Raw genomic sequence first — 19,800 nt, forward strand, 5'->3', positions numbered from 1 at the left:
AAATTGAATTAAGTTGTACAACTTCGTAAACCTCATTTGCAAAACATCATGATTATTCTATCATTACAGATATGCCATTTAGCGCCAATAAGATCTTCTGAAAACGGCAACTTTAAAGAAATATGCTTCATCTCTTATTCTCACCTCAATCACTACTAAATTCACTATTCTCCATGTTTGCTGTCACATGTAACACTACTTAACTGCCATCATTTATTTGAAGCAGCACTCCTTACCTGTTCCAAGTTATTTTTGAAATGTAGAAAGCTTCTGCCACATTGATTTGAAAGTAATGAGCATGGCACATTTGGCTCTGCATTGCCAATCTTTTCTTGTTAACAGTTATGAAGGTTCTCAGGATTCATACATCAGGCTTATCCAACCACTCCACACAAAAACCATTAAACAAAAACAACCCACTCATTAGTTAACGCAGGAAAAGTTTATTCCTTCATTGCAGTACAGATTATGCTTAACCAACAATAAGAAAAAACAAAAAAAAAGTTAAACGACTGATGGATAAAAATGGCAACTTTCAGGTTTTAAAATAAAATTACAGTTTGTGAAAATGCAGATCATTACTTTCTTTCCATGAAATGACTTTTGAACGAAAACTTTACTAAACCATTACATAAAAGCTGTCTCCAGTCACGTTTCAGTCAGTCAGCTGAGGGTCATGTCATAACTTAGTCTCTGTTCTGCAGAAAGAGCAAAATACAAGTATGAAAATAATTATCTGAATAAAGTCAACACATTCAATCAAATATTGACCAAGTGTATGTACCAAACGTAACCGTTATATAGACCTACTCTTCTCAGGTGTTTCTGGTTATATTAGGGTTTCCCACAACTTCTTGAGCAAAGACAGCTATATTGGGTTAGTTTTTAATCACATTTCTTACCGATAACCAGCTCTTGATGTGCAATTTCTAAATTATTTTCCATTTATTGGAGACTAAATAGCAACATTTAAAAATAAACCCTTCAGTCACACAGATTATCATTTTTGGTCCTGTGCTCCACGTCCCATGACTGAAAGGCCTAAGAAATTGGCAGAAATGTAAAGAACATACATGGATTAAACATTTAATCAACTGTAGTGTCACTGATTTTTGGATTTTATTCCCCAGGTAATTTAAGTGTTGGGGCCTACACTGTGGCCATTTCTTCAACCAGAATGCCCTGCCCTCCAACTAGTGTATGTCTTTGCAAGGATGAGGCACATGCCAGGAGTAGTTGAACACCGGCAGATAATTTTACTAAACTATGTGCAACTACTGCATATTGGCAAGTTGCCAGTGTTAAGCCAATAAAACGTTACAGAACAGTGGGTGGTTGTGTCTGCAACATCATTTCGAAGTGCGTGCAATATTTATATATGGATTCCTTGACGGTGGTACACCAATTCTTAACATTTCCACCATTAGCCACTTAGATTGGGATGTTATTTTAAAATTCCAATCAAATGTACACTGTAGATATAATAAAGGGAAAGCACTCTTCAATTTCCCAAGCTTCCCACTATTTTAATAGTAGCTTTGTAATCTACATTATACTTGTACCGCCAATTTAAGCACAATAAAACATCACAGAATAAAATTCAACTATTCACCACCAATACAGGCTTACTAGGGATTCATATGTAACGGAGGAAACAATGGAGCATTAGTTCCAAAATTACAGTGATTGGGTCTAAGCTATGGAGTACTATTGGGTGGCTTTTACTGAACAGCAACGGTAGTTCACTGTATATTACATTTTCTGCACATGGTTTGATGCATTATTAAAATAAATAAATTATGGAACAAATTTTGAAACTATAGTTGGTACTGTCCGTTAAACACATTTAGTATAAAGTTGTAAACAAAAAATATACCCTCCATTAAAAGCAAACCACTGCTGAAACACCATTAATAGTGGAAGCGCAGTAGATATTTGAACTGTAAAAACAACCAAAGCTTGGCACTAAGTTTCAAACAAACATTCTTGTTGGGCAATAAAACACTGACATTTTTGGCTGGTATCCTTAAAGTGTACAGGAGAAAATGATGGCGCTGTAAGATAATTCTGCCAAGCTGAGGCAGAGTTTAATGCTGAATGAATGCCAGAATATTAGAGGAGCGAAAAGCTTCGCTAACAAGGTATCTTAGTGGCTTCCTTATTTACATAAAGGACCAGCAGCATTGCAGTGCTCTCAGTCATATTACAATAAAACTATTTGGCTGCCAGGTGAGACTAGTACATTGCTTAAACACGTTATCATTTGGTATAAGGATATAACTAGATATGAGGTGGGTAACGCCAGTCCTCAAGGGCCACCAACAGGTCAGGTTTCCAGGATATTGCAGCTTCAACACAGGTGGCTCAATCAGTTGCTCATTCTTCGACCGAGTCACCTGTGCTGAAGCAGGGATATCCTGAAAACCTTGTGTCCCTGGAGTTTCCCACACCTGATCTAAAGATTACTTGTTTTGTAATAAGTATAAGCAGTGTTACATATTGTAGTACATAAATGTATGCAATACTTTGTGCAACCACCTCATTTTTATTGATCTTCAAAAATCTGCGATCCCTTCCTATAAAGCTTCCCGCACCCCGGCCTTCATTTCTATACAATCTCAGGATTTCAGGCTCAGGAAGCCCCAGGTTGCAGAGAGCTGTGTATAATTTAATACTGCCAGACAATATTCATCTGGAGGACACTGCTGCTTTCTTTCTGGGTGACCCTGCAGCAATATACGCACTAGACATGTGGAGCACAGTGGAAGTGCATGCTTTGTCATGATGTACCTATTTTACTACATATATCATTGTACAATGTTCCTATGTCACACTGCAATACATGTGCAAACTATTTTTCAGTGCTTTTTTTCACATCCATGTGATCAAGGCACTTTAGGGCTGATTTAATAGGCCCGCAAGCAGCCGATTGACTTGTACTGCGACCGTCCACTTTACTTATTGAAACAGCCTTTAGCAATGATGCTAAGGTCTTTGGCCCCCGGTGCAATATACTGTAAAGCGGTCTGGTCAGAGAAGCTTTAAGCACCATTACTTTGACCATGCATTCTTCATGACAGCACATTGGAGCAAGATGGACTAAACATCCAAAGTCCTTTATTTTAATGCGGACAATGCTCTGCTGGGCCTTCCAGTGACGTAACTAAATGCTACACATCAGGTGTGAACCTGCTCTGGAACCAATTTATGATGATGCAGGCTTGGAGGCACTGCCCCACACAGATATGACGACATCTGCAATGTTTCATTGTCCAAGCTGCTGGGACGTAAAGAGTTTGTGAAAAAGTCTGCTCACAGCTTAAGAGGGACTCCCAACATTAGTGTCAGTTAGATTACTTTATGCTGAGCCATTATGGAGTACTGTGCATGCAGGGAATAGCACGTGAAACAGTTTAACCCCTTCATCATCTTAGCATGGAAGGAATTTTTGTTAAGGAGAAACCTATGAAGTGGTGTAACACGCGAGTCTAAATGTACAACCAGAGAGGAAATGTACATGTCTGCAGTATAAACCTAAGTGGATTTTAGCATCGAGTGTTTATTGGGAGTATAGGAAAAACAATTCCTGTAGTAATTCAGATAGCCAGAAAGAAAAAATGTCTGCACCAGTTGTTTAGACAGCAAGAAAATAGATAATTACTTGTTCACCGCCATAAATCCCAGGGCGGTTCCCACAGGTTCTATGACCCAAAGTAATACTACTCAGCAAGGTCTCTCCTCGGCTTTAAATACTTGAAATCTCTAGAATGCCACATATAGATTTCTTTTTTTAAAACAATCAGCAATTACGGGTTTAGCAGAGACATCTAATATGGCCAATAGCCCAACCCCCCCCAAAAAACAAAGTGTGCACCCTATAGTAGATACCAAGCACTGATAATCTTATTGGTAGAGTACCCGTAATGAAATGTTAAAGTTTCTTCTGAAAGAGAAAAACCCACAAACGGGCCCCAGAGGCGGTTTAAGTAATTCTAAAGACCTCTTATTGGTCACTTTATAAAAGAGAACCTATGTTTTAATAGGGGTGTAATAAAATTGTAATATGTATATATATATATCCATTTTATTCCTAGGACCATGGAGGCAGTGATCTTTGATTTGCAATATTATTTATGAAACTAGAATGCTGAAGTACAGGCATTTACCGTCCCGCTCCACTGCTGTATAACAAGCCTGCCCACCCACACGTCAAGTGGTTTTAGACCAGCAGGAAGTTAGTTTTGTGCAGTTAAAAAAACTACTGCAATGAATTAATTTCAATATCACAAGTCCAAACCCTGCTTTGTACGTTTAAAAACATGGCATGACTACATTTATATAGGGGGGGGGGAGAGAATTACTGCCTTTAGATGCATGAGGTGATACGGTTTCAGAGTGTGATTTAAAAACCACTTACCCAAAGAGGATAAACTCAGTAGGTTCTCTGTCTCTTGTTGGACTCATCTCTTGGAGACTCTGCTTCCATCACTTTCATTTTCACACCGTTCACGGTCTTCCCATGTAAGGTAGCAATTGCCTCATCCGCACTAGATTTCTCGGTGTATTTGGCATATCCAACGTTTTTTCCCGGCACAATGTACACTTCAATCAGGTTCCCAAAACGGCTACAGTGGAACAGGAATACAATGTATTTCCATATAGGTCAGTATATATTGCCAGATACTTAATGTACATATTACTATACAAATCCCAAATACCACGACCAGAAAATATTGTATTCTGCTCTGTGTTGGAAGACCGCCTATGGCTCAATTAGAAAGAATGGGCGATAAAGACCCATATCTATGAAGCAGTGTTGCTCCTTATGACACCTTCAATGCCAAGGGGGCCAGCCCTTAAAGGTTAGAAGAAAGGCGATTACCAGCAACAAAGAAAAGTGTTCTTTACAGTAAGGGCAGTTACAATGTGGAATGTATTATCTGATGGCAGACAATATCTGTACGACAATGGTTGACCATCTTTAGAAAGGAACTTTATACAGGGCATACCAAATAAATAAATAGACATGGGAAGGATGCCGACCCAGGGAGAAATCCGATTGCCATTATTGGAATCAGGAAGGAATTTATTTTATTCCTTTATGAGACCTCATTGGGATTTTTTGTTTGCCTATCTCTGCATCAAAATACTTATTCTATATTTGTAGTTACAGTATGCCTACATTTAACATGGGTTGAAATTGGACATATGTATTTTTTCAACCTCATCTACTATGTAACCATGTATGCCAGAAGGCACCTTACATCCCATTCAATTTAACAGGCCATATTCACCAAGTGATGCTGGATGGCATCTTATGAAGTAACATTGAGTAAATCAGGCCTTACATTCACCCCTAGAAAAATTATGCTCTGAAGGAATACATCAGTTTTAAAGCAGTATTGCAGTGATGTTTTACGGGGGGGGGGGGGGTGGAGGCGGAGGTGTGTCGGAACTTCTGAAGACATTTACACATCTCCAGTTATTGGTTTGCTTACACGTCGGAATTTATCTTAATACTCTTCACTACTTCAAGTTACCAGCACCTTCATCAATGTAAAGCGTGCAAATTACCAGATGACAGAAGCTTACCAGAAGACATCTTCCATTACATCTGTGGTTAATGGGTAAGGATTGAAAACAATGAAAAGTCTTTCCTTTGATTGCGAGTCGCTGGGTGCTTTCTTTTTGCATGCTGGAAGGGTAGCGTCTGACTGGAGCTGCATGGCTTGAGGGGTGGCGTATCCTCTTTCATAGGCCTGCAGACAAAAATTCATCTTCAAAACATCTGACGCACGGACTAAATAGTCTACTGAAAGTCACAGCATCACCTACAAACATGTATTAGAGTGAAAAAACTCAACCAATTAGGTTTAATAATTTAAACCTTTCCATGCCAAAAGTGAGCTGTACCTTCAGAGGGTAAAGTGTACCAAAGACCCCATCGCAAATGTACTCCTATTTTCCATGGAATAGTCAAAAATAATGCTATAAAGTTGATTGTATTTAGAACTCCATGTTTCAGTTAAAGCATTTATACTTTTATTTTAGGAATAACCACATTTCAGCGCTTTCCAAACTGATTGATCCATCTATATCTTTTCGGCTTGAATTACAGAAGCCATTGGATACATCTTAAACCAAGAAAAATAAATGCTGGAGAAAATGGGACTTTTTTTTCCAATTTAATCAAGTCAATAGGTTTCCAAGTTACACATCAGAACTCAGTTTTCAGTTCAACAAAGCAACCCACCCCACCACTGACCAATAGTTGTGCTTTTGCCAAGTAAAAAAATCGATAAAGTATGGAAATGAAGCAATATTTCTTCCGGTACCAATGAGCAAGGACAGGGGTGCACAACTCCTCTACAAGCCCAACAGGTCAGGTTCAGGATATCCCTGCATCAGCACAGATGGACTGAGCCTCCGAGCCACTTGTCCTGAAGCTGGGATATCCTGAAAACCTCACCCTGTTGGGGGGGGAGGGGGGGCACTGAGACTAGAGCAGTAACCCAGATTATTACTAAACTGTAATCCTGTTACATTACATTTCTCAAAGGAGCTGACCACGCAACCTAAAATAAAATGATAGGATTGAAGCAGGGGGGTGGGGGGGGGGGGGGGGGCTCCGGAGCTGAACTGCATGGATTTCAGTGCAGTGCAGATACTTCCCTCCATAGGGGGTGCCGGTAGCAGCTCTGGCTGTGTGGGGATATCGAAATGGCAGCTTAAATTTCCCACGGCCAATAGAAAGTCGTGATGTCATCGCATGTCATTCTATCGGCGCGCTTCACAGAGACTTTAAAAAAAAAAACGTCAGACATTTACCTGCGTGGGTGCCAGTATCTCTGAAGCAGGGGGTCCCAGGAGCTGAAATAAACGCAGTTCAGCTCCGGAGACCCGTTTCAATCCTATGTATAAGAATAAAAATAGAATGTCGCTTGGACTGCTGCTTTTAAGTAAAAAATTTGACAGGTCGGGGGAAAAAATATATATATAAATGTTATCCATTTGTTTACAGTATTTTCTATTAGCAATACTACATTAAATCTTTATAAAGTTATTTTGTCCTTTCTAGGACATTCTGCCAACATTAAGCGACATTAATAAGGTCCAAAATGTTGCAAAAGCAATAACACTTAGTAAACGGAAAAGAATGTTTTTTTATGAAGAGCTTCCAGTACAGAAAGTTACCAATTAAGTCACATAAACCAGTGATGCATTTAGTGTGTGAACAAACATTTAAGCACACCAGCTTCTTTAATAGAAAATGAGATCATATTTGTATCCAATTTCTTGCATATCTGAATGGCACATATATACACATGCATACGAGTGAATTTGCACTATCCATAGATGGATTGAACGGAATATCTCTTCAGTACAGCATTTTACTTCCAAATCTATAATTTTCTGCCTATGGATCCTAAAGGAAAAAAAGGAGCATTTAATTAACCAGTTACTAGGTAATCAAGGAGAAAAGTTGTCATAATATATAATTATGCAGAACATAAAAAGGACATTGCTCTATGCTCAATGTCACTTGAGAGCTGAATCCACAGTTGGAAGAGTCCACGCAGATCCCTAGTTAACTGTAGTCATGACAACCTTACTTTTTCACAAGCACAGTCAGACCTACACGCAACCTACATACATATACTAAAAATGGGGTTGAGAGGGAGAACACAGGCAAGAACATTTACATACACACAAAAGGTATGTGAAAAAGTTCACCAGGTTAGGTTTTTACCTCTGGTAGAATGGCTATTCATTCAACACAAAGCCCCTACATTTCTGAACATCTGCACAAGGGCAATTTGGCCAATGCAAATAAGATAAAAGGAGCCCAGTGGTAACATCACCACCTGGTTCAAATCACACTCTCCTCGCGACTTTGGGAGGGTCAATCCCTGTGTGTGCCTCAGGTCCCAAAATTCAAATGGCAAGCTTTTCAAGGCAGGAACTCATGGTGCCTGCAAACATCCATGTATAGCTCTGCATACATTGCCTGCGCTATACAATAAAATATATGATGTCTGCAGCACACCAATAAGCAGTACATTTTAATTACGCTCCGAGAAACAAAGCAAAATCAGACATTTGTTATCTGTATGGTTGTACTATGCTAGGTGATTTATATACATTTTGTGCTATACTTTAATACAAATCAGGTTGTAAGCGTTAAAGAGCAAAACTGAGTACTGCTTGTATTTTCACAGGGCTATGTAGACAGTCTGCACTAGTGGTTCTCAAACCCCTCAGGGAGCACAGGTCACACAAGGTTTTAGGAACAACCACTTGTAGAGTTGAATGTACCTTACACGCATATGAATATAATGTTGCCTCAGTAACCTGGTCTGGCTCAGGGCGCCCAGGAGAGGAGAGAACCGCTGTGTGCATATAAAACAATAAGGGGGACAGAAAAATAATACTTACAGGTGTTGCAGGATATTGCTGTGTAACTGGGGCACTCCACACCATTGAGTTTACCTGAGCAGCCACCATCTGTGATGCCATTTTTCTAAGGCTGTAGAGAAAAAACATGTTTTATATTCCTTTTCAGAGGAGAAAATGGCAAATATATTCTGCAGCCTTTTAAATGCAAAGATATTGTATTTTTAGCTTGCATGTCAGGATGGTGCTCAAGCCGCAATGTAAGCTTACATTGTAAAGTCATAGTTTCACCAATTCAGATATCCTAGCACTTCAGTTTTATTTAAAATATAGGAAAAGGACTATATAGAGAAAAAAAGTTTGAAAAGTAGGTATGAAGTATTGAAGGACCACTCAGCTTATAAAATTAGATTAACAATGTATATAAAGATACAACTGGAAATGTTTCTGTAGCATGAAAGAGGAAGTCTCTATAAAATGAAGTATTACAATAGCCTGAGCTCATGGCTACTGTCACACACCCAGTCACTGCAGCCAAGAACAGCCATTCACTGCACTTATTCCCTCACCTGCTCGCTCTGTAAATCTCCCAACATACCACATAGATTGTAAACGCTCTGGGGCAGGAATTTCCTTTCCTATTGTCTGACTGTTGCACTCAAATTACAAAGAGCATACAGTACAGGGAATTATAAAGTGCTGAGCACACTGTTGGCGCTATATAAAGCTATACATAAAAGCAAGGGGACCAGCGTTTGAATTCACAAGTCAAAGAAACCAAAGAACAAAACTGTTTTAAATCTCAGACGAGTCACGATCATTACAGTGCAGCTACTGAGCACCTCACAGGCACCAAACTAGGAAGAATTATACGTCACTAGGACTCGCTTTGTCACGAGTCAACCTCTGTTCCAAAAGGTTGGAAAAAGTCACTCTCCCCCAGCCCCATTTAATAACAATGCTTACTCCGTGCCATCACCACCGTCATTTAAGAATGTGACACCAAGCCGATTTCCAGGTGGGTACTCAAATCCATGCAGCTTATATTTGGCATAAATGGATGCAGCGATATTTTGATATTGAATCACAGCATGTCCTACCAAAAAGAAGGTGGAGAAAATGTACACGTAGGACGTCAAGAACATAGATGTGCAAGAACAGCATGCAAAGCACAGTTAAAAAGGACAACGGTCAACACTTCCAGGAATACCATGTAGGAGACATCCTATTACAGAATAAAGAAAAAAGGAACGTTTCCACTGAACTTGTTAACATATGCAAATTGTTTCCTTTAGTCTAAAAAGAAACAGGAAGCAAAATACTGCAAGTGTTTTAAGTCTCAGGCGGAATCATTAACCTTTAACAGTCTAAGCCAGATATATGAACTTGTGCAGAGGCATCTGACTAACCAGAATGCTCCATCCTGCAAATTACAGGTCTTCTCATCGTGACACTCACCTCCCAGTTGTCAGCCCAATAAATCCTTCTGCTTGGCAGGATTTGCAACAATTTTAAGCATATTATATTTGTATATTAATTCTGCTTTTAAAAAAAATGCTGCCTGTAAGGCAATACCAGTACAAAGTTATAAGGACTGATGGCTATTCTCCTGCACATTGAAAAAACCATGCAGAATCCTGTACTCACAGCTGGTAGTGTTAAAACAGAAGTCAGATTACAAAAACCCAAACTAGTTCAAACTCCAGTAATGACGTCACTAGTAAGTGGCCCGTTTAGTAGATTACTGAGAAATAAGTGGTTTAATCCAAGAGACCCTTAGATTACATTTTACATGCAATGGCTTTGCAGCTCCTGAATAAATGCTCGTTGGGTTATGTGAATAACATCCGCGAAATACTAGGCACATTTCTTTGCTTAATACCATTAGACTCATTTGTCAAAGCACCAACGTGGGCACTAAATATGTCCAAAGCATTCATGGTCCTAGAAAAAGCCACGGACAACCGGATTTTCACGATTTCGCTTCTTACCATAACTCATGTACAGATCCCGTTGGACCTCACAGTACTCAAGCCCTGGCACAAGATCAAACAAACTATACATCTGCTCCTGGACCAGAGGAAGCCGTGAGACAACAGTCAGACGCTTGGACACCGCCTCCTGGGTTCTGGCCTCCCCACTCTTGTCATATGCCGAGTAATCATATTGTTCTATTAAAGGAAGAAAAGGAACTGGTTACTTCATTGTGGTGCTTGACGTTTAACTCCGATTTCCAATACGCTTTTTTGATTCTGGCATAAATCAAAAAGGTGTAGTACCACCTTCATATGAGGAAAGACTTCGTTTCAAAAACTTGTGCAAAACTGTTTGGATAAACATGAAGTGATGAGGAAAATACCTTTTAAAGCAACAATATTAGGAAAGATTTAATTTTAACAAGATTCCGAAGAAAGTCTCCCTCTTATTTATGTTTAGTATAATAGTGTGTATACATACATAAAAATAAAATTATTAATTATCTAATCATGACGTGAAAAGGAGTTTGAAACTTTATTGTACAAAAACGGGAAATTATCCCCAAAACACATTTGAAATAGTAGTCCTCCCTAGATCGATAAGTCCTTATTTGAAAAGTGCATTATGCAATTCCCCTCACAGGAATATACAGTATAAACCGCTCCTGCGGGAAAGTTCCTGCTGTTAATATTGTGAGAAAGAGGGAAGCAGCAATTTAGAATAGCAAACCATCAATATTCCAGGAATACCACATTTGCAAATTAAGGTCTTTATACTGATGATATGCGTCCAGATCCACAATGCTTCAAATGGTTTGTAATTGTTCAGAAAAAGCCCAACAAGAAAATACTAACCATACGAATACATAGCAGGGGTGTGCTCAGGCGCCATCATGTCATGCCTTGCACTGCTGTGGTAGTCAGGCTCTGTAGCACTTCCGGCTTTATTTTTTGGTTCGGCCAGGATTGCCTTAAAAGCTAGGAAAATAAAAACATTTTGTGGCCGTCAACAATTTTGTCAAAAGTGACTTGACAAACGATTTTCATCACTTCACCCTGATATTTTGTTGTGATATCCACCAAATATATTAATGTCATAGCAAATTTAATATATTTCACTGAAAAGGACACACAAGACCTAAGAAGTGTTTTTATTCTGGATGTGAGGGAGAAGGGGACACACACACACACACACACAATGTAAATGTAAGAAATTCTAATGCTGAAGCAATGTTCAGACCTAATCATTTCTCCCTGCCTTTCACATTAGTGCAAACAAAGTAAATAATGGTTCCGGAAGGTTTAGTCACACTCAACCTGTTCTCTCAAACACGCTTTACTTTATTACTTTTGATTTGGGTATTTTTTAAATTGTATTATTCATTTAAAAGTATTTAGCCATTGTCAGTTCTTGTTAAAGAAGTTGGACTTGGAAGGTACCAAGCAAACCCATGTTTAGATGGATCAAGTTGCGGTAATCTTGACTGCGTTACATGTTAATAAATACAGGAGGAACAAGTGTGGAACTTCACAATGATGTGTATGCTCATCAGCAAGCAGGACTCCTACATGACAAACTAATCCAATACATGAAACAGAAGCTGCAACACATGTATTTTGCAATTCTCACATCAATCGAACAGTTGGAGGGGAAGTAGATGTGTTTAAAAATATCTGAGGATTGCATCAAGACATGCAACGTTGCAGGCTACGCTGAGCCATTAGGCTGCGATTATACACAAAAACGCCCGTGGTGTCGCCCGTAGCGACAGCACGGCGCAAAAACAAGTTTAACAAAGTGAAAACTGCATATACCAAATGCAACCATTTCCCGCTTGCTACTGCAATGCGGACGACAGTTGAAGCGTTCAAAATTTGTTTTCTGGTTGTGACTGCCATGTCACGTGATCGTCCAATCAACAAAAAAAAATTGGATTTCAGTGCCACCGCGCGCACAGTAGCATAGCACTTCGCTCTGCGACGTGCCATGTGTGCGCCCCCTGCAGTTCAGCTGTATAATCACAGCCTTACCAAGCCTCTGAGTAGCATGAAACGTATGTCTAGATGTGTTTCAAAATATCTGTAAAGATTGCATCTTCATCCTCTCCAAGTTATATTGAAGAATTGTGATACATGTGCTGCAGTTTCTCTTTAATGTATAGCACTGAGCAACTGGAGTCTTCTAATATGGGGGTAAAAAAACATGCATCTGGCTAAATTGCACAAATAAGCCTCTTATGTGCCATATTCAATATGCTGTGAAACCACCATCATAATGGTGAAGATTTAGATTTTAGTCCTATTCATTTGAATACAGCACACTGAATAAGGGACACTACTTTTAATTAATCCGATTTCATTCCATTCAGCCTGCTTTTAATCGCCTTTTAGTTTTGTTATTGATCAACAAGGGCTGTGACTATATAAAAGATGGCTTCCAAATGCTGCAGATCAACTGGCAACAATAGCTTTAGAGCTGCTCAAATTGTAAGGCTGTATGGTGTGAGTAAGAGGCAAAACAGCTGGATACATGGTCAAATTTTGAAAATGCCAATACCTGCAGCAAGTTTACAGTAACAGGTTTTTCTTCACGAGGCCGCACTGTTGCACCCCAAAACGTTGTGCACCTGGTCTTGTTTCACAAATAACTGGTCTGAGATGACCTATACACTACAAGTGTCCAACAACATTTTTCCATGATCATGTATAACATAGAGGCTGCATGCTTACTTCGGTCACAGTTTTCTATAGCGATGGCAGCTTGGGAAGGCTTAAGGTATCTCACGTATCCCAAACCTTTACTTTCACCGGTGGCCTTGTTCTTGATAATGGAGCAGTATTCTATTTGCCCATACTCCTAAAAAAAAATAAAGTAATGCAAATTAAATATTTAACCGAACTTCTAAAAACAGCATAATGCTTTGAACACTGACTTGTCGAGACCCCAAACAATCAATCTTAGCTTTACAATTGTGAATCTGAGGTTTGGAAATCACAAAAGGCCCTCTGTTTAGTTTTGAGAGAAAATTAAAAAAAAAAAAAAAAACCCCCAGGGAGAGATTAGCAAGTTCATACCTTAAATTTGTCCTTTATATCTTCTTCGGAGTACGATTTAGGGATCACTACAAAGATCCTCGTCAACTCCTCATCTTCCACATCCCTGTGACTTGAAGAACCCCGTGACTGTGCAATAAACACCTATTAAGAAGTTCAAATATTTTTGTAGTTACTGCAGAGACCCTTAAACACAGTCAAGCAGCTATGTAACCTATATCAGTTGTACCAACAACCATCCATCCTAGTTACACAAACTACCATTAGCTACACACATGCTGGAAGAATCACTTCTGTAATATACTCATGACAAATGTCAGATTCATATGCTTATGATCTTTTCTTTTGACAGTGCACTAAAAGATAAAGTAAAGGCAGACTAGACTGCAGGTTTATTTTCTAGATATTGCTGCACAGAACCTTACAGTAGGCTATGTTTTCATCCATCTAGTTCTTCCCAGCTAACTGATTTATAAAGTTATTTTCTCTCTTAAAAATAAATAGTTCAAAACCTAAATGACAGCCATGCCCTCACACAGACATTTGTAGACCTCAAAGAACCTTATCCGACGACACAAATTAACTTTTCAACCCCAAACCTTACAACTGCTGTACAAATCAACTTTCTGAATGTGCCTCTGCTATATCACCCTTCGCCAACTTAAAATGTCAAAAACAGAGCTCCATATTTCATCTCCAACCTGGTCCTACGACCTCTTTCCACATTACTGTTGGAAGTACTGTCATACACCCAGTAGCACAAGCACGTTGCCTGGGAGGGGGGGAGGCTTGTCACATTACTCTCACATTCAAAAGGGTATCTAAAATCTGCTTAACAAAGCATACGAGTAGCTCCATGGCTGTTAATATACACCTCATACATAAGGTTGAGTCTCTGGTGGTCATAGTGACATACACCTATAAGGCAGGCCCAGTGGTTAATGTTCTGGGCACTCGCAAAGCACAATTTCACGTCAGCCAGCAGGGAAGACAAAAAAAGCCAGTTTGTATTTGCAGCTAGCTGCAGCTTTTACCCAGTCACATCTCTACAGCAGTGCCTCGCATAGAAATGAATAGGCCAGATGCAGATTAATATTTAGTTCTGGCCACGCCCTCCAACACCACGGCTTTAAGCGTGCAGCAGCCCACACTGGGACCATAGCCTAAACCGTGGCCCCTTCCAGAATGCCCTCTGTACGTCCTTCCTACCTACCAATTAGATTGTAAGCTCTTCGGGACAGGGACTCCTTTTCCTAAATGTTACTTTTATGTCTTAAGCACATCTTCCCAAGATGTATTATTTATAGGATTGGCACGTGTATTACTACTGTTAAGCGCTGTGTACATTAAAGGCGCTATATAAATAACGACATCCAAACCAACAAGTGTTCCTGGCGCAGATTGAAATGTGCAATACAGAGTGCCAATACCCCCAGTGATTAACTAAACACTGATACCACACAGTACTGATCTCCCATAGACCAAAGAATCTTCTGGTGTGGGGACTCCTGCCAGGCCTCATATGCACAAGGAAACAGATGCAAAGACAATAGTGCATTAACACTTTACTTGAATCACATACAACACAGAGGGGGGAGGGAAACACTCACACCCTCCCCCGCTGGTTAAAAGCATGAACTGACTCTGGGCACACTTTAACCACTCTCAGCTGCTTGGCTTCTGCATGCTCTACCCGGTCCACGGCTCTCCTCTGTCAGCGTCACAGCTACCTCAGCCAATAGGGTTCCTCTCTGGATCTTCAGAGTTGGTACGGTGGCCACAGACGCCAGAAGAAGTCGTAGGACGAAACATATTGGGCCTTTTGTGCGTCTGAGGCCACCGTACCAACTCTGAAGATCCAGAGGTGAACCCTATTGGCTGAGGCAGCTGTGACACGTGAGGCTGACAGAGGAGCCCCCGGACGCGAGTGAGCCGTGGATCAGGTAGAGCGTGCAGAAGCCAAGCAGCTTACCTGGGAGAGTGATTGAAGTGCGCTCAGTCACTTCATGCTTTTAACCAGCGGGGAGGGTGTGAGTGTTTCCCTCCCCCTCTGTTTTGTGTGATTCATGAAGTGTTAATGCACTATTGTCTTTGCATCTGTGTTTCCTTCTGCATATGAGGTCTGGAAGGAGTCCCTACACGAGAAGATTCTTTGGTCTATGGGAGAGCAGTACTGTGTGGTATCAGTGTTTAGTTAATCACTGGGGGTATTGGCACTCTGTATTGCACATTTCAATCTGCGCCAGGAACACTTGTTGGTTTGGATTGGTGTTTTTTTGGCGGTTTGGGAGACCGCTGGTGTTCAGGCAGCATTTTTAAATAATTACTCTATATCACTTATTTGTTGTGCTTTACTTATTGTTTATAAATAAAGAAATACGACTTTTCTGATAGCCGTTTCCATGCAGACAACAAAGATCCTGTGTGTTAACTGCTGGGATGGAGGAGAAAAAAAAAAAAAAAAAAAAAAGATTAAGCAGTAGGAATTGCTATGAGAACGTAGTACAAACAGTCATGGAATAAAAAATAAGGGTTTAAATTGCATAACATTAAGCTCACTTTCAAAATATATCATGTTGGGGATGGGAGGTTATTATACCTTTCAGTTGCTGAATTGGTACATTGATCCCAACACACATTGCATCAGAACTTAATCGCGAATCAGATTGATTTTAAAAATAAATAAATAATAAATTACATTGGTTATGTGCAGCTTAAAGGGTCACTCCAACCCAGCGTGGTAACTTAAATAAGTGGTGCTGCCACCCCTTCTGTAAACAGTATAACTTGAAGTGTAGGGCGTTTTGCTGCTCTTAATTCTCATCGTCCTGTTTCCTGGGGATTTACAGTCTGATCGTATTAGTTGGGAGTTAACCTGGCTGAATAGCAGGGTGCGAAGGTTTGCCACCTTAACCCACCCACTCCTAAAAAGTGTGTGCCCCCGCCCGTAGGGCCCTCACCTTGATAGGCTTCGTGCTATCACTCAGGCACCGGCCGTGCATCTCCTCCAACGCCCTGCAGGCCTGCGATGACTTGGCGTACTTCACGAACGCGATGCCTTTGGACTCCTTGGTGTGCTTGTCCTTCACCACCCAGATGTCCTGGATGTCGCCGTACTCGGAGAACCTGTCCCGGATCGCATCCTCCGACACCGACTTACTCACCACCAGGAACACGCGGCTGTTCGGAGGATCATCCAGATTCCCCGCCGAGGGACGGAACCCGCTTCTGTCTTCCATGATGCCCGGTGACGTTACAGCGCCTACACACAACGACTCGAAACAAGGCCGTGCCAACAAATATACCGATGCTCCGGCCTGTGAGCTGACTCCGCCTTTTCCGGTGACGTCAGAATTAACAGTCACTACATCTATTGGAGCTGCTGGCCAGTGGTTGTCGGACCAGCGCCACCTGCTGGCTGGAGGAATCACATGCATTACATATGCATTAGGCGCATTTAGCTATGAAACACACCTATTTACTTTCACTGATTTTCTGTCGGTCTCACTAAATTGTTATCATCTACACTTCAGTCTATATTTGATGTCAAAGTTCTAGTAGACGTCTTAGGCCTCGGACATGGTCAAAAAGACCGTGCTGAGGCGAAACATTATCCCTATCAGCGCGGCTTTAGACGGCGCTTCCGCAGGCGTGCGGAGGCGTGTGGAAATGCAGGAGACAGGCAAGTTTAAATTTTGCCGCTGAGGGAAGCGCAGGGCCGGTCATGTGACTGCCAGAAGCCAATGGCAGTCCGTGACGTCGGCGATGTGACACCCTAGCCCCGGCTCCCAAGCGCGCTCGCTGACACTCATGCAGGGACACGAAAAATCTCCTGCTTGAGCAGGAGAGCATGAGCGTCAGCGCTGCCCAGCGCTCTTCATATCACCATGTCCCAGGCCTTAGGCTGCGTCACCCGTGCCGCGCTCATGCTTGCGAGTGGTGACGTCACCAACTCTCCAAGCATGAGCGTTGGACTGTCCTGCAACTGTTCCAGTAAGCGCGAGTGGGGGGGGAGGGGCCTAAACAGTGACTGGCGCTGATTGGCTGAGGAGGTCTTGTGACAGGTGGCTCAATCAGTGACTCAGTCTTCGACTGCACCACCTATGCTGAGGCAGGGATATCCTGAAAACCTTGTGTGTTAGCTCTTGAGGACTGGAGTTGGTTACCCCTGCATTAATCTACTCGTTCAGCTCATTGCGGTCAGAGGGACTGAAGACTCATCTCATAGATAACAGTCATTTTGGGTCGAAACAGAAGAGGGATCGTCCTCCGTTTCCTTACTGGTCGCTTTTAAGATTTAAAAAAAAAAATGGAGATTAATTTTACAAGTTCACGTAATCAGATTTGCGGATGAAAATATCCACTAAATCAATGGGAATTTTCATCCCCAAATGGCCACTTGGAACACTATAGAATTATCCTCATGTAAAGAAAACAGCATGTACTGTTCTATTTGCAGAGTATGTTCTCGATGTGTCTTCTGTGGAAACAGGAGATCCAGCAATGATTACAAATTGTGAATAAACACTAATGCAACCTAGGCTCACATTTTAATCTGGTCTGTAACTGTTACATAAGCATATAATATATATTTTCTTTAACTGTATATGCAATGTCTTGTGTATAATGTATACCCTGTTCATTTATGTAACTGTATTTGTAACCATGTATTATTTGTCTTAACACTATGCCCAGGACATACTTGAAAACGAGAGGTAACTCTCAATGTATTACTTCCTGGTAAAACATTTTAAAATAAATAAATAGGCGGACTATTGAATATTTCACAAAGAAAATGAATTCAAACAGTTTATTTGTCCTATTAAACTCTCAACTGGTTATATTTTATTTAATAGCACAGATTCTGCAATTGTTAATGATAGCTGATAATCAATAAGAGATTAGTTTACAAAAAAAAAATCGGCTTTAAGCAAAGCTATAAACCTTCTTGTTGCAAAATTTTTTAATTATAAATAATTGTCCTAAATTGTCAACAACTTTCTCAAAGTGTGACATGTAAATCGCAATGATTAAATCACAGTTAAAAAATAATAATACAGATGTTAAAGCATTTTAATCCTGCCCCAAATCTATCTTAATATGTTTGGTGGTGATAGCATAACAATAACATTTTATATATAATTAATTACAAAACACATCCGGACAGGAAAGATACATTAGCCCCTATTTAATATGGTGATTTATAGGGTACCACATAGCTGACAATGCATTATTATTTTCACTCCAATTAATGGAAGTTACTGCATTGTGAATTACCCCACCTCTCAACATATAAAGGCGTAGATCAACCATCACATGGCAAAAATTGCTTTAGAAAAATGTGATAAAATGTTAAGGATTATACACATAAAAGTAAAAATAAATGTGGCTAAACTGCACTTAACATTATAAACTTGTGCAAACAAGCAGGGGCGGATTGCCTATTGGGCTTGCTCCGGTGGGCCCGTGCTGCGGCTCCCCATGCAGCAGCCCGGCGGTTACTATCTGTAATACTCTCCCTACTCCTGTCGGCGCCGAATATTTGGTCCAACTTCCGCCCCGCCGGAAGAGGGAGCTGCGGAGTCCCTGGACCGGAGCAGCATTGAGACCTTCTCACTCCAAGGTTAGATTGTTGGGGTGTGTCTGTGTGTTGAAGTGACAGAGGGAGTATGGAAAAAGAAGATGGGGGAGAGAGGTTGGAGTGTAAGGGGGCTTGGTAACAGAGGCCCGACACTCTTCCCCACAACAATTAGAGGGTGGGGTCTCTGTCTCTTACCTCCTTTGGGGTGACATCACCTCCTGCAGCATCGTGTTGTCTTGGAGATCCGACATCATATGGCGATATGTCATAAAAACGTTACTTCACATGACACCACGACGCTGCACGTGGAGCCGCTTTTGAAGGAATCGCCCAGGCAGATATGTGTCTGCAATCAGCACCTGTAAACAAGCTGTGCTACAGTGAGCGGGTATAAGGTGGGCACTTCTGTTGTGCTTTCCATGTTCCCAACATAACGCAAAACACATTGAAAACCGGAAAGAATATAATGTTAACTGAATTTTAGCCAAGTTACTTTTATGTCTATAATCCTTAACATTGTATTCGATTTAAAAAATAAATACATTTTGCCGTGTAAATGGAAAGCAAATTAAATATCAGGAAGAATGTAATGTCTACTGACCTTTAGGTATGGTATACCAGGCACAGAGTAAACCATTGCAGAAACATCACCAGAAATCTTGCTTACTGAAGTGTTAGTTTCAAACTAGCAATACACTTCCTACACCCGTTATTGTCGCCAGGTCTTACAGTATAATTGGATGCAAAAAGTAAAACTCATACTACGTTTACTTTTGCAGCAAGGAACCCCAAACC

General features: G+C 40.7%; 1 protein-coding gene across 1 annotated transcript; it reads right to left on the reverse strand.

The window, feature by feature from the left end:
- Nucleotides 1–427: 427 nt before the first annotated feature.
- Nucleotides 428–16,774, reverse strand: RBM45 (RNA binding motif protein 45). The gene is made up of 10 exons (XM_075608981.1): nt 16,385–16,774; nt 13,446–13,568; nt 13,101–13,227; nt 11,226–11,348; nt 10,386–10,565; nt 9,361–9,490; nt 8,437–8,527; nt 5,593–5,759; nt 4,418–4,625; nt 428–698 (listed from the first exon to the last, which is right to left on the reverse strand). The coding sequence occupies exons 1-9, from the start codon at nt 16,661–16,663 to the stop codon at nt 4,433–4,435; spliced, it is 1,413 nt and encodes a 470-aa protein (XP_075465096.1). The 5' UTR covers nt 16,664–16,774; the 3' UTR covers nt 428–698; nt 4,418–4,432.
- Nucleotides 16,775–19,800: the final 3,026 nt, after the last annotated feature.

The sequence above is a fragment of the Ascaphus truei genome, chromosome 7 (assembly GCF_040206685.1).
Source record: "Ascaphus truei isolate aAscTru1 chromosome 7, aAscTru1.hap1, whole genome shotgun sequence".
NCBI lineage: Eukaryota > Metazoa > Chordata > Amphibia > Anura > Ascaphidae > Ascaphus > Ascaphus truei.

Excerpts from the sequence above, each read along its gene's own strand:
- RBM45 (XM_075608981.1), bottom strand. The coding sequence starts at position 16,663 with ATGGAAGACAGAAGCGGGTTCCGTCCCTCGGCGGGGAATCTGGATGAT. Across the intron at positions 10,566-11,225 it reads CCCTGCTATGTATTCGTATG|AACAATATGATTACTCGGCA; the intron begins GTTAGTATTTTC and ends TTCCTTTAATAG. Across the intron at positions 8,528-9,360 it reads GACGGTGGTGATGGCACGGA|CCTTAGAAAAATGGCATCAC; the intron begins GTAAGCATTGTT and ends TTTTCTCTACAG.